The sequence below is a fragment of the Gossypium raimondii genome, chromosome 9 (genome assembly GCF_025698545.1).
Source record: "Gossypium raimondii isolate GPD5lz chromosome 9, ASM2569854v1, whole genome shotgun sequence".
Classification (NCBI taxonomy): domain Eukaryota; kingdom Viridiplantae; phylum Streptophyta; class Magnoliopsida; order Malvales; family Malvaceae; genus Gossypium; species Gossypium raimondii.
Window position 1 is genome coordinate 37,960,512 of NC_068573.1, and position 11,721 is coordinate 37,972,232.

Sequence of the window (11,721 nt, forward strand, 5' to 3'; positions counted from 1 at the left end):
TACATATTGCACGATAGCAGCCTATTTCATAACAACCTAACACGTCACTCTAGTGGAAAAGATGACCTCTCCTATAAATATCCTCCCAACGATAAAAAAGGGATTGACCTTACAAAAACTTTCAAAGTTACTTTGTACAAATGTCTTCTCTCAACATTAGCTTGTGCTATTGTTCCGTTTCGACTTTCCACCTCTCTATATGAATTGACCTTCATAAGATCACCACCTGGTTCTCCTTATCTCCTCTTTACTCTTTTCCCTTGTTGTAACTTCTATCAACAATTCTTAACTTATATTGATTCTAATACAAAACATCAAAGATTCTAAAAAGTAAACAATTATACTATTTTATTTTCACTTTCCCAATCATAGTATTTTTGAAACGTCACAAATTCTATAACAAAATTTTAAGAAATAAATGTAATATATTTTAATTGATGCATACAATCAAACCTGTCCATCACAAGAAATAAGAAACTGATAATATTTATTTTTGGTTTAATACCTATTTTGACATTCGTACAATAGTGCAATTCTCACTTTGGCCCTATTACTATTTTTCGGTTACTTTGCCCCCTCACTTTCGTTCTGTCCTTCACATTCGCACATTGTTCATTTTTTATATAAAAAATCCCATGTGTTCACATAATTGCCCCTTGAAAATGGGCTTAATAAATGTTTTGGCCCTTATACTGGAGTGAAATTCTTACTTTGGTCTTGTACTATAATAAAAAATTCACTTTTGCCCTTTTACCATTGTCCACATTTTCATATTTGATTGGTCTAAATGCCCACACGAGTTTTTATTTAATGAAAATGGTCAAGGGACTAATGTAATGGATGGAACGAAAGTAGAGAGGCAAAGTGAGAGTTTTACTATAGTACAAGGGCTAAAACAGATATTAAGCCTTTATTTTTAAGGATGGAATTAAAACATTTTAAAGTTTAGAAAGAAGGTAAAATTTGCTCTAAGGTACTGTGCTATTAACACTTTTCTTGTGTATTTTAACAAGCAGGGCGCACATTAAGAGATGTCACCTGTACACCGTCTGTATCTTGTATTACGTTCTCCCTTCTCTTTCATTGTCGACCCACCTTATCCTAGGCACCTTCTTCCTTCTCTTTTTCCTCGTTGGATATATATTTTTTCCTTTGCTAGGGTTAGGGGTTTCTTGCTTTTTCTTTACAAAATTCTTCCTCCATGCTTGTCGTGGAGTTAGGGTTTTGCTATTGGGGACTCTCTTCACTTTTTCTTCTTCATGGAACCCAGGCGCCAGTCGAAGGATTCGTTTTCCTACTCCGGTCTCTTCAATCTTGAGGTCTATTACTTGCCTTTCGATTTATTTTCTCAATCGATCTTCTTTGGTTTTTATGCGTTTTTTTTTGGTGATTTTGTATCAATATGTTTTGGTGATTTCGGGTTCTCGGATTTTTGTTAATTGTGCACTCAAGTAAATTTATTCCTTTTTGTTTTATTTTATTTTATTTTGGTTTCTGTTGTAGCCTTTGATGAACTTCAAAGTTCCACAACCTGATGATGATTTTGATTATTATGGGAATAGTAGTCAGGACGAGAGCAGAGGTAGCCAAGGTAGTTTTTTTTTTTTTTTTACAACTCGGAATTAAGGGCTCCTTTGGATTCTATCCTTGTAAATGCACCTTTTTTTCATTGGTTTTTTATACGTCTAGAGAATTTTGGTGGTTAAAACAGTTCGATTTAAAAAAAAAAATTGACCTAGTGAATGTGCATTGTTCTTTAATGGGATTTCAATAGGTGGAGCAATGTCGCACCATGGTAATGGAACTATGTCTGAGAGGGAATTGAGTTTGGCGAAGCGAAAGTGGAGGGGGGCATTAAATAGTGACGAGGAGGACGACGATTATCAAGGCACCCATATCACAGAGGAGCGGTATCGGTCAATGCTTGGAGAACACGTACAAAAGTACAAAAGGAGGTTCAAGGATACCTCTGCGAGTCCTGCTCCTTCACGAATGGGTATTCCAGCTCCAAAGAGCAATTTGGGTAGTTCCAAAAATAGGAAATTGTTGAATGAGCAGCGAGCAGGGTTTTATGATATGGAGACCACATCTGAATGGATGAATGATGTTAGTTCTCAGAGGTTTGCAAACTATCATGAAGCAGATCTTGTGCCCAAGTATGACATTGTTTGATCTACTGTTTCCCTTGGTTGATACGCAATGTTATACTAGAATACATGAATTTTAAATTATATCTTGGATTTTCGTATTCATAGAACTTATTGGCATAATCAATAATTCTTTTTCACATATAATCTGCAGAATTATGTATGAACCTGCTTATTTGGATATTGGGGAGGGTATCACTTTTAAGATCCCTCCGACCTATGATAAGCTGGCATTGTCATTGAACTTGCCAAGCTTCTCAGATATCCGGGTGGAGGAGTTTTACCTAAAGGGTACTTTAGATTTGGGGTCCTTAGCAACGATGATGGCTAGTGATAAACGATTTGGATCTCGAAGTCGAGCAGGGATGGGAGAGCCTCATCCTCAGTATGAATCACTTCAGGCCAGATTGAAGGCTTTGGCAGCTTCAAACTCATCTCAGAAGTTCAGTCTCAAGGTTTCTGAAAGTGCATTGAATTCTTCCATTCCTGAGGGGGCTGCTGGAAATTTACAACGGTCCATTTTGTCAGAGGGTGGTGTATTACAGGTTTACTATGTTAAGGTTTTGGAGAAAGGAGACACGTACGAGGTTAGCTCAATTCAAGTTATGATAGTCTCCTTTTTATTTATTGTTATAATACTTTTCTTTAACTTCCTCTATGATTGTTTCTGGCTGCAGATAATTGAACGAAGCTTACCAAAGAAACCTAAAGTTAAGAAAGACCCTTCTGTAATTGAGAGAGAGGAAATGGAGAAAATCGGAAAAGTTTGGGTCACCATTGTTAGAAGAGACATTCCAAAGCATCACAGGAATTTCACTAATTTTCACCGAAAGCAACTCATTGATTCTAAGAGATTTGCTGAAAACTGTCAGCGAGAGGTATGTATGTTGTTTTATGTGACCTCAAGAGCACTGTAGGACAGTCGGGCTCCTGTGATGTTATCTCTTGAAGCTTTAGTGACAATCTAATTTCCTATCCAGGTGAAATTGAAGGTGAGTAGATCACTCAAATTTATGCGGGGTGCTGCACTTCGCACAAGGAAATTGGCTAGAGATATGCTGTTGTTTTGGAAGCGAGTTGACAAGGAGATGGTATTTTTCTTCTCCCTTTCTAAAGCACTATGCTCTGTGAATGTCCTTCAATTTTAAGAATGGAAGTCATTTTGTTAATTGCATATTTGGAATTTATTTTTGAAAGGATGACCAAGAATTGGCCAATTATCAGTGGTGGAAATATGAAAGGGCTTATTGGATGGTTCATTTTGATAGACCAGATAATAACGAGGGTAGTTGGGTTGGGTACTTTTTGCTACTTGTATTTATGATTGTGTATTTGTGTGCCTTGCATGTAAATACTTGTTTCACATAAAATAAAATATTTCTAAAGCTTAAAGTTTGAAATAAATTATTGAAAATTTATAATATTAATCTATAAATTATTCAATTTATGAGAATTAAGAAAAATAATTTTAATGGAAGTCATTAAATGTACAAGTGGATCAATTTTATTAATATTTATACTTAAAAAATGTTTTATTGCTAGTCATTTGATGCAATTAGAATTTCTGGTCACAAATTAGATAAATTTATTAATATCTGTGTTAGAGAAACATTTGAACGTCACTTTAGAATTACAATGAGTAATTTTATACACATATTATAACTCATGGTTTAACTTGGTAACTAAAACTGTCAGTCTGAGACCTCTCTCTGCATACGATCGAAAAATTTTATTGAACCTGCTGCTATGTAATTTCCAATCCTTAATAGGCAGAAGTGAGGAAAAGGGAGGAAAGAGAAGCTGCAGAAGCTTTAAGGCGTGAACAGGAGCTTCGAGAAGCAAAGAGGCAGCAGCAAAGGCTCAATTTTCTTATACAACAAACAGAACTTTATAGTCACTTTATGCAGAACAAGGCAAATTCTCAGCCCTCTGAAGCTTTGCCTGCAAAGGATGAAGAATCAAATGATGATGAAAAAGAAGATGATGGTGGGCCTGGTGTAGAAGAAGATCCAGAAGAGGCTGAATTGAAGAAGGAGGCTCTAAGAGCTGCTCAAGACGCAGTCTCTAAACAAAAGAAGCTGACTAGTGCATTTGATACCGAATGTATCAAGTTGCGTCAAGCTGCTGAAACTGAGGTGCCTTTAGAAGATAATTCTGTTGCCGGGTCCAGCAATATAGATCTGCATAACCCGTAAGTTTTATTTTGTGTACAATTTTTGGATAAAACTACAGTTGGAGATGATCTTTTTTTTTTACCCTCTTAAACTTGCTCCTCCTTCCCTTGTTTCACTTATTTGGGACTTCCAATATGTGCAGATCCACTATGCCTGTAACCTCAACAGTTCAAACACCGGAGATGTTTAAGGGTTCCCTCAAGGAATATCAGTTAAAGGGCCTTCAGTGGCTTGTTAATTGTTATGAGCAGGTTTTCATGCAACCTCTGACTGAATAGTCTTTTAATAATTATCAAATGTAACAGTTTTAACTTCTCTTTTATATGATTGTGTGGTCATATATTCACTTTCAGGGTTTAAATGGTATTCTTGCTGATGAAATGGGATTGGGGAAAACTATTCAGGCAATGGCATTCTTGGCCCATTTGGCTGAGGTAACCACTAAGGCTGGTGTTTTATGTGCATAAATTTACCTTATCCTAACTAGGATTGGTTGCTTTACACAGGAGAAAAATATATGGGGGCCTTTTCTTGTTGTTGCACCTGCTTCAGTATTGAATAACTGGGCTGATGAGATTAGTCGCTTCTGTCCTGCCCTTAAAACTCTTCCATATTGGGGTGGACTTCAGGAGCGGATGGTTCTTAGAAAGAACATCAATCCAAAGCGCCTTTATCGAAGGTAGTCTACTTTTGTTTGCGATACTCATTTTACTTGAATAATATGAGAAACATTGTAGGTTGGTGCTATAGCAGCTAATAATGATTTGTTATGATCTGAAGTTGATGTCCCCAGTCCTTCTAAGTTGTAGAATCTTCTTGAAAGTTATATATATCAAGAAAGATTACATCTTTCGGTTTGCTCTAATATCATCCAAACTCTAGAGTGATGTGGCTTTTACCACTCAAGCACCTCGCTTGTCATTAGGGTTTATATGCTATTTGGCAGGGGAGCATGTACTGTTCAATTTTCTTGCATCTTCCTCTGGTTTACATATCATACGGTTACATAAGCATGTTATTAGGGAAAGAAGAACAATAGAATGAAAGGTGCAATTAGTGGCATATTTAGACTGGAAGTAATTTGAGAGTTTCTGCACCCTAGTTAGTTCCTTTGAATGAACCCAGTGTTGTTAAGCATTGCACCTTAATTGTAGACAACAGAAGTGCCTTGGAGCTTCCGGGTGAGCCAGATTTTGATTGGGTGCATGCCTATGCTCCTAGCTGCTCTTTTTTGAAGTATTAGGTGAAAATCTGCCTGATTGAACCTCATTAATTTTTTAATTATAAGTTTCTTAGGTAACTGTACCTTTACTAGTTAAAGAGAGGATAATTTCAACCTTTCTGTTTCTCAATGTTTGATTATTCAACAAAAGGCATTGGACCACAAGAAATCTTGCATAATGACCAACGAAAGAGAGAGAACATTTTGCATGTCGTGTAGGATAAGTTGAACCTCTTTTTAGAGTTTATGACCATAATTATAGTTTAAGCATATTTTATATAGACACAAATAGACATACAGAAACATATAAATATATATTGCATCTTAATAGACTGAGGTGAGTTTTTTCTTTTTTTTTTTTTTGGGGGGGGGGGGGTGAATTGTGCATTTGACAATGTAAGGGTTCTAACAGCTTGAGCATCCCTTGTTCCCTTGACAACACTGATCTAACTTCTAGTCTGTTCTTCATACTTACGGAGTTGCAGTTGTTTCAAATGGCTACTTAACTCTCTCTCTTATTCCTTAGATTGTTCATGTAAATTTGTTAATTATTTCTTTTTTGTCAGGGAGGCTGGATTTCATATTCTGATCACCAGTTATCAACTGCTGGTGTCTGATGAGAAGTATTTTCGACGTGTGAAATGGCAATACATGGTATTAGATGAAGCACAGGCAATCAAGAGTTCAAGCAGGTTTTTACATTTAACTTTGAATTTGTTTATTTCCTTAAATTTATGAGCTTTAGTCCTTATTAATTATTTTTAATTTAGCAATTATTTCTTTGGTGAGTAAGTTCTGTTTATAAAATGTCTTGTTGCCAGCTGGCATCCTCACCCCATTGAATGCCACATAATTATTTGTTTTCTGTTTAGATGGTTATTTGGAAGTTGGACAAACCTTCATGTACTGATATTTATGTTAATTGTTCATTCTTTTTAAAGCAGTATAAATGTAATTCTGAATAGAATCAGAAGTATTGTCTGTGTTAATAGTTGTATAGATTTTAGTTCTACTTGAACACTAAATTATACATGTATATAACAGATTGTAATTTTAAACAGCTTTAATTCATTCTCTTTTCATTTATGGTGTATCCTTGTATCTGGTGCTACCATAGATTTCCTCTACTGGTTTAAGAATCTTATACGATCATTTACTGCAATACATTACTGCATCTCAGTTGCATCAGTGGTTTTCCATTTTTTATTCTAGAAAATGGTTGCCCTTGCCTTCCCTAAGTTGCAACTCTGATTTCCATTTTTACTTTATACTATATTAATCTTTATATACTCAGTTTTATCTGATATTCTGATTGGATTGTTTCTTTGCAGTATAAGGTGGAAAACACTTCTTAGTTTCAACTGTCGTAACCGCTTGCTTCTGACTGGTACACCTATCCAGAACAACATGGCAGAACTATGGGCCCTTCTGCATTTTATCATGCCAACCTTATTTGATAGCCATGAACAGTTCAATGAATGGTTTTCTAAGGGGTATGTGTTCCTTAAGTTAGCCTACTCCAGTCTTCACCATCTAACCAAAAATAGATCTTATTTATTGCATCTCTTTCTATATCATCAGAATTGAGAATCATGCTGAACATGGAGGTACTTTGAATGAGCATCAGCTTAACAGATTGGTGAGTATTTTGTTTTGCTGGATTTGCTACCAGGATGAAGTTGGACTTGAAAAGGCTACTTTTTTATTATTATTATATTTATTATAGTTTGATTTATCTAGATGCCAAAACTGACATTCTTCTTCCTTTTGAAAAGGAATGTAGGTTTTTTTTTTGCCCTGTTGTGTTGATATTTCTTAAAGGTTTTTCTTCTCCTTTTCTGTTGGCAGCATGCAATTTTAAAGCCCTTTATGCTACGGCGAGTGAAGAAAGATGTGATTTCTGAGCTGACTAGGAAAACAGAGATTATGGTTCACTGCAAGTTGAGTTCCCGGCAGCAAGCTTTCTATCAAGCTATTAAGAATAAGATATCTCTAGCGGAATTGTTTGATAGCAATCGTGGACATCTAAATGAAAAGAAAATTCTGAATTTGATGAATATTGTCATTCAGCTGAGAAAGGTAAGCTACATTACCTCCTTTAGTTTCTTCTTATCCCTGCTTTATATGGTTAACCAGTTGCGCAAATAACGCATATCTCTGTTCATTACACGTGTTGAAGTTGTTTATCTTTGTTTTAGAAGTTTCAGATTGTTTTGAATATCTTATTCATGTAATGGTAGGTGTGTAACCATCCGGAGTTATTTGAAAGAAATGAAGGAAGCACATACTTCTATTTTGGAGAGATCCCAAATTCTCTCCTGCCTCCTCCCTTTGGGGAGTTGGAGGATATACACTATGCAGGGAGTCATAATCCCATAACCTACAAGGTACTTCTGTTAAAATATCTATAGTTTTGATTATATCAGCCTTGTTTGTTTTAGTGCTTGACCATAAATACCACTTTTGCCGTCCTTTTCTTTATCCAGTTGCCGAAACTTGTCCAACAAGAGGTTCTACAAAATTCTGAAACATTATGCTCGGCTGTTGCTCGTGGAGTTTACCAAGAAATGTTTTACAAATACTTCAATGTATTCTCTTCGGGAAATGTTTATCAATCTATTTTCCAGCAAGAGAGTATCTCTAATGAGTGTTGCGTCAGAAGTGGGACATTTGGGTTCTCCCGTCTCATGGATTTGTCTCCCGCTGAGGTTGCCTTCCTTGGAACGGGTTCTTTCATGGAGAGGCTCTTGTTTTCTATTTCAAGAGTGGACAACCAATTTTTAGATGGAACTTTAGACGACCTAATGGAGGTATTGGATGATGACTTCAGTCCCAGCTACCTTGAGATGGGAACAGTCAGAGTTGTTACTAGGATGTTGTTAATGCCATCAAGATCCAAGACCAATTTGCTCAGAAGAAGAATTGCAACCGGTCCAGGCAGTGATCCATTTGAGGCTTTAGTTGTCTCTCATCAGGATAGGCTGCTATCCAATACTAAACTTCTTCATTCAACATACACATTTATCCCACGAACTAGAGCTCCTCCAGTATGGTCTTTTTATTTTATCCATTTTTTACTATTATGGGGAACAGCTTAAACTAAATTAGATATATTATTCACTGTTGATATTTTCTCCTTGATAGATTGGTGCTCAATGCTCGGATAGAAATTTCGCTTACAGAATGACTGAAGAACTACATAATCCATGGGTTAAGAGATTGTTGATTGGTTTTGCTCGGACATCCGAGTATAATGGGCCTAGAATGCCAGACGGTCCTCATTGCTTGATTCAAGAAATTGATTCTCAATTACCGGTTGCGCTACCTGCCCTCCAACTTACATATAAGATATTTGGTTCTTGTCCCCCCATGCAAAGTTTTGACCATGCAAAGTTGCTAACAGTAAGAATATTTCTTGTGCACTTTATAGTTGCTTTTCTTTTTTTTTTTTGGTAATATTCTAGTTGCCCTTTTGGGTTTTGATATTTATTTTTTTGACATTAAAATTAATTTATTTTCTCCTTAGGATTCTGGCAAACTTCAGACGCTTGATATATTACTGAAACGTCTCCGGGCAGAAAACCACCGCGTTCTATTGTTTGCACAAATGACAAAAATGCTGAATATTTTGGAGGTATTTTTTATCCTGTTTATTCTTCACCTTTATCTTATTTCCTAAGCTTGTCTGTTCTATTTTAAACTTGATTCTTAGATATAGTGCAAAAGCATTTGGATCAAGCTGTTAATAATGGTTATCGGTTGGATAGTTAGATTCGGTATGTCATAAAACAAAAGCACTTAAAAACACGCTTCCACAATGTGTATGCTGTATTATTTATTATTCATAGTAAAGTGCAGTTGTAAGGTATGGCTGTTATCATTGCTTGTATGCATTGGAGTTAGAAATGGGCTTCCTAATTCTATACTGATTTTATTTTAATTGCAACATCTCAATCTACAATAACAGAACTTATATTATTGATGGATTGCTTTATACTGATGCATTGGATTTTAATGCTTGTCTGTATCTGCATATTGTTGGTGCTGATTCTTTGTTTGTTATTGCAGGACTACATGAACTATAGAAAATATAGGTACCTGAGGCTTGACGGGTCTTCCACAATTATGGATCGACGAGACATGGTCAGAGACTTTCAGCTGCGGTGAGTATTTCATTACATCTGACTTCTTCATAACAGGTTTCAGTGATCACTACTTCTTTTCATCTCCTTTTATGAAGTCATGAAAATAAAATATGTACTTTGTTGAAAATAAAATATGTACTTTGTTTTCTATTGCAGGAATGACATTTTTGTGTTCTTGCTGAGTACCAGAGCTGGTGGATTGGGTATTAACTTGACAGCTGCTGACACTGTAATCTTTTATGAAAGTGATTGGAATCCAACCTTGGATTTGCAAGCCATGGACAGAGCTCACCGTTTAGGGCAGACAAAGGATGTAGGATTCTGCTTCTTACCTATAGTATTAACGGAACATGAATGATTTGATGTCGGACATTTATTTAATGGTTCTTGAGATAACCTTGCTTATATTATGCTGGTTAACATCCCACTTGTATTTCCGCAAATAACGTTCAGCTCTTCTTTTTGTTACTGTTACGTAAATATTTGTTTATTTAAATTTTCAAACGCTTTTTATAAGTAATAGTTGCACAATCTTACATGTGTAGGTTACTGTCTATCGACTCATTTGTAAGGAAACAGTTGAGGAGAAGATTTTGCAGAGAGCAAGTCAGAAAAGTACAGTGCAGCAGCTTGTCATGACAGGTGGCCATGTTCAGGGAGATCTCTTGGCTCCTGAAGATGTTGTATCTTTACTTCTGGATGATGCACAGCTGGAGCAGAAATTAAGAGAAATTCCGCTGCAGGTAAGGTTGAATCTGATAGGGTGTAAAATTCTCTACTTTTCTCAACATCAAAATGGGCTTTACAACTGTTTATGGGCCCTGTACTGATTTTTATGTTTTATGCACCCTCAAGGCTAAGGATAGACTAAAGAAAAAACAACCAACGAAGGGCATACGGCTAGATGCGGAAGGTGATGCATCTTTGGAAGACTTAGCGAATGCTGGAGCTCAGGGTACTGGGGTCGATCCATCTCCAGATCCTGAAAAAGCCAAGTCCAGTAATAAAAAGGTACTGAAGGTTATTTTGATTCAAATTATGATTGAAATAATGGTCATTTCTTTTTACAAGAAATAATAATGAAGGCCTATATTGTAGAGATCCCAGGATATCCTGAATAAAATAATTTACAAGAGACAAAATGCTATGCCAAGGAATGCGTAAATTGTGTAGTCCTATTGGTTTGTCTCTTGTTATATTAGCTGCTGCAAAGGATGATCTAATTATTTTTTGGTTGATCCTTGAGGGCCTCCTTTCCAACCATTGTATAGCATAGAAAAACTGTGTATCCTTATCCTCTGTGAGGGTGGTTGTATCCTGCAATTTTCTTTTGGTGCTGCTGGCCATGAGAAGTAGAGAACAACCTCTTTTAGGCAATATTTTATGTGTTAACAACTTTATTTATTTAAATTTTTGTGCAGAGAAAAAGTGCTGCTGAAAGGCAAACATCTGCTAAGCAAAGGATTTCTCAGAAGACAAGTGAACCTAGCTTTGTGGATAATGAGTTAGATGATGCCCTTCAAGATGATATGCAATCACAGAGACCCAAAAGGCCTAAGAGACCAAAGAAGAGTGTAAATGAAAACCTAGAACCAGTAATTACTACTGCAGCTGCTGCATCAGCTTCTGGCCAGGTACCTGGAAATGAGTTTGGTCCTGGTGGTTTTGGGACTGAAATGGAGCATAACATGGCGCAGAGTAATATGTCAACGTGATAACTTGACGAAAGGAAAGCAAGGTACACCTTAATTGCTGTCACTGCAACACTTGTTGGATGGTTGTGGTCATTTCGACTAAAATTGACCTGCATATTGATTAGTATAGTAGTATGTATGTATATATAACATTAATTTTTGGTGGGAGGGAGAATTGTTCTAGGTGCAGCGGTTGATTACATTAGAAAATATGGGAAAATATATGCGGGATAATCATATATTGTAGATGTTATAACCAGCCTGGGTGCAGTAAACGTTGTTGGTTTACCAATAACAGACCCATATATTTATTGACCACTCTAAATTGGGTCCGTAAAA

The 11,721-nt window shown here is 36.3% G+C and overlaps 1 protein-coding gene across 2 annotated transcripts; it reads left to right on the plus strand.

Annotated features, from left to right (window-relative positions):
- The first annotated feature begins 1,026 nt into the window (after nucleotides 1–1,026).
- Nucleotides 1,027–11,721, plus strand: LOC105799474 (chromatin-remodeling ATPase INO80). 2 transcript variants are annotated; one of them, XM_012630064.2, is made up of 23 exons: nucleotides 1,027–1,319; nucleotides 1,504–1,591; nucleotides 1,775–2,156; nucleotides 2,302–2,734; nucleotides 2,825–3,025; nucleotides 3,128–3,238; nucleotides 3,917–4,338; nucleotides 4,464–4,572; nucleotides 4,675–4,755; nucleotides 4,828–5,000; nucleotides 6,110–6,235; nucleotides 6,875–7,036; nucleotides 7,125–7,182; nucleotides 7,392–7,622; nucleotides 7,784–7,930; nucleotides 8,030–8,590; nucleotides 8,688–8,945; nucleotides 9,070–9,177; nucleotides 9,612–9,706; nucleotides 9,845–10,001; nucleotides 10,234–10,431; nucleotides 10,544–10,699; nucleotides 11,110–11,721. In XM_012630064.2, exons 1-23 carry the CDS (start codon nucleotides 1,260–1,262, stop codon nucleotides 11,401–11,403), a joined length of 4,611 nt encoding a protein of 1,536 aa, XP_012485518.1. In that variant the 5' UTR covers nucleotides 1,027–1,259; the 3' UTR covers nucleotides 11,404–11,721. The 2 variants fall into 2 exon arrangements, with proteins under 2 accessions (XP_012485518.1, XP_012485519.1); XM_012630065.2 differs by lacking the exon at nucleotides 1,504–1,591.

Coding starts and splice junctions, on each gene's coding strand:
- LOC105799474 (XM_012630064.2), top strand. CDS start 1,260: ATGGAACCCAGGCGCCAGTCGAAGGATTCGTTTTCCTACTCCGGTCTC. Junction 2,735..2,824: donor AGAAAGGAGACACGTACGAG/GTTAGCTCAATT, acceptor TTCTGGCTGCAG/ATAATTGAACGAAGCTTACC. Junction 8,591..8,687: donor CACGAACTAGAGCTCCTCCA/GTATGGTCTTTT, acceptor TCTCCTTGATAG/ATTGGTGCTCAATGCTCGGA.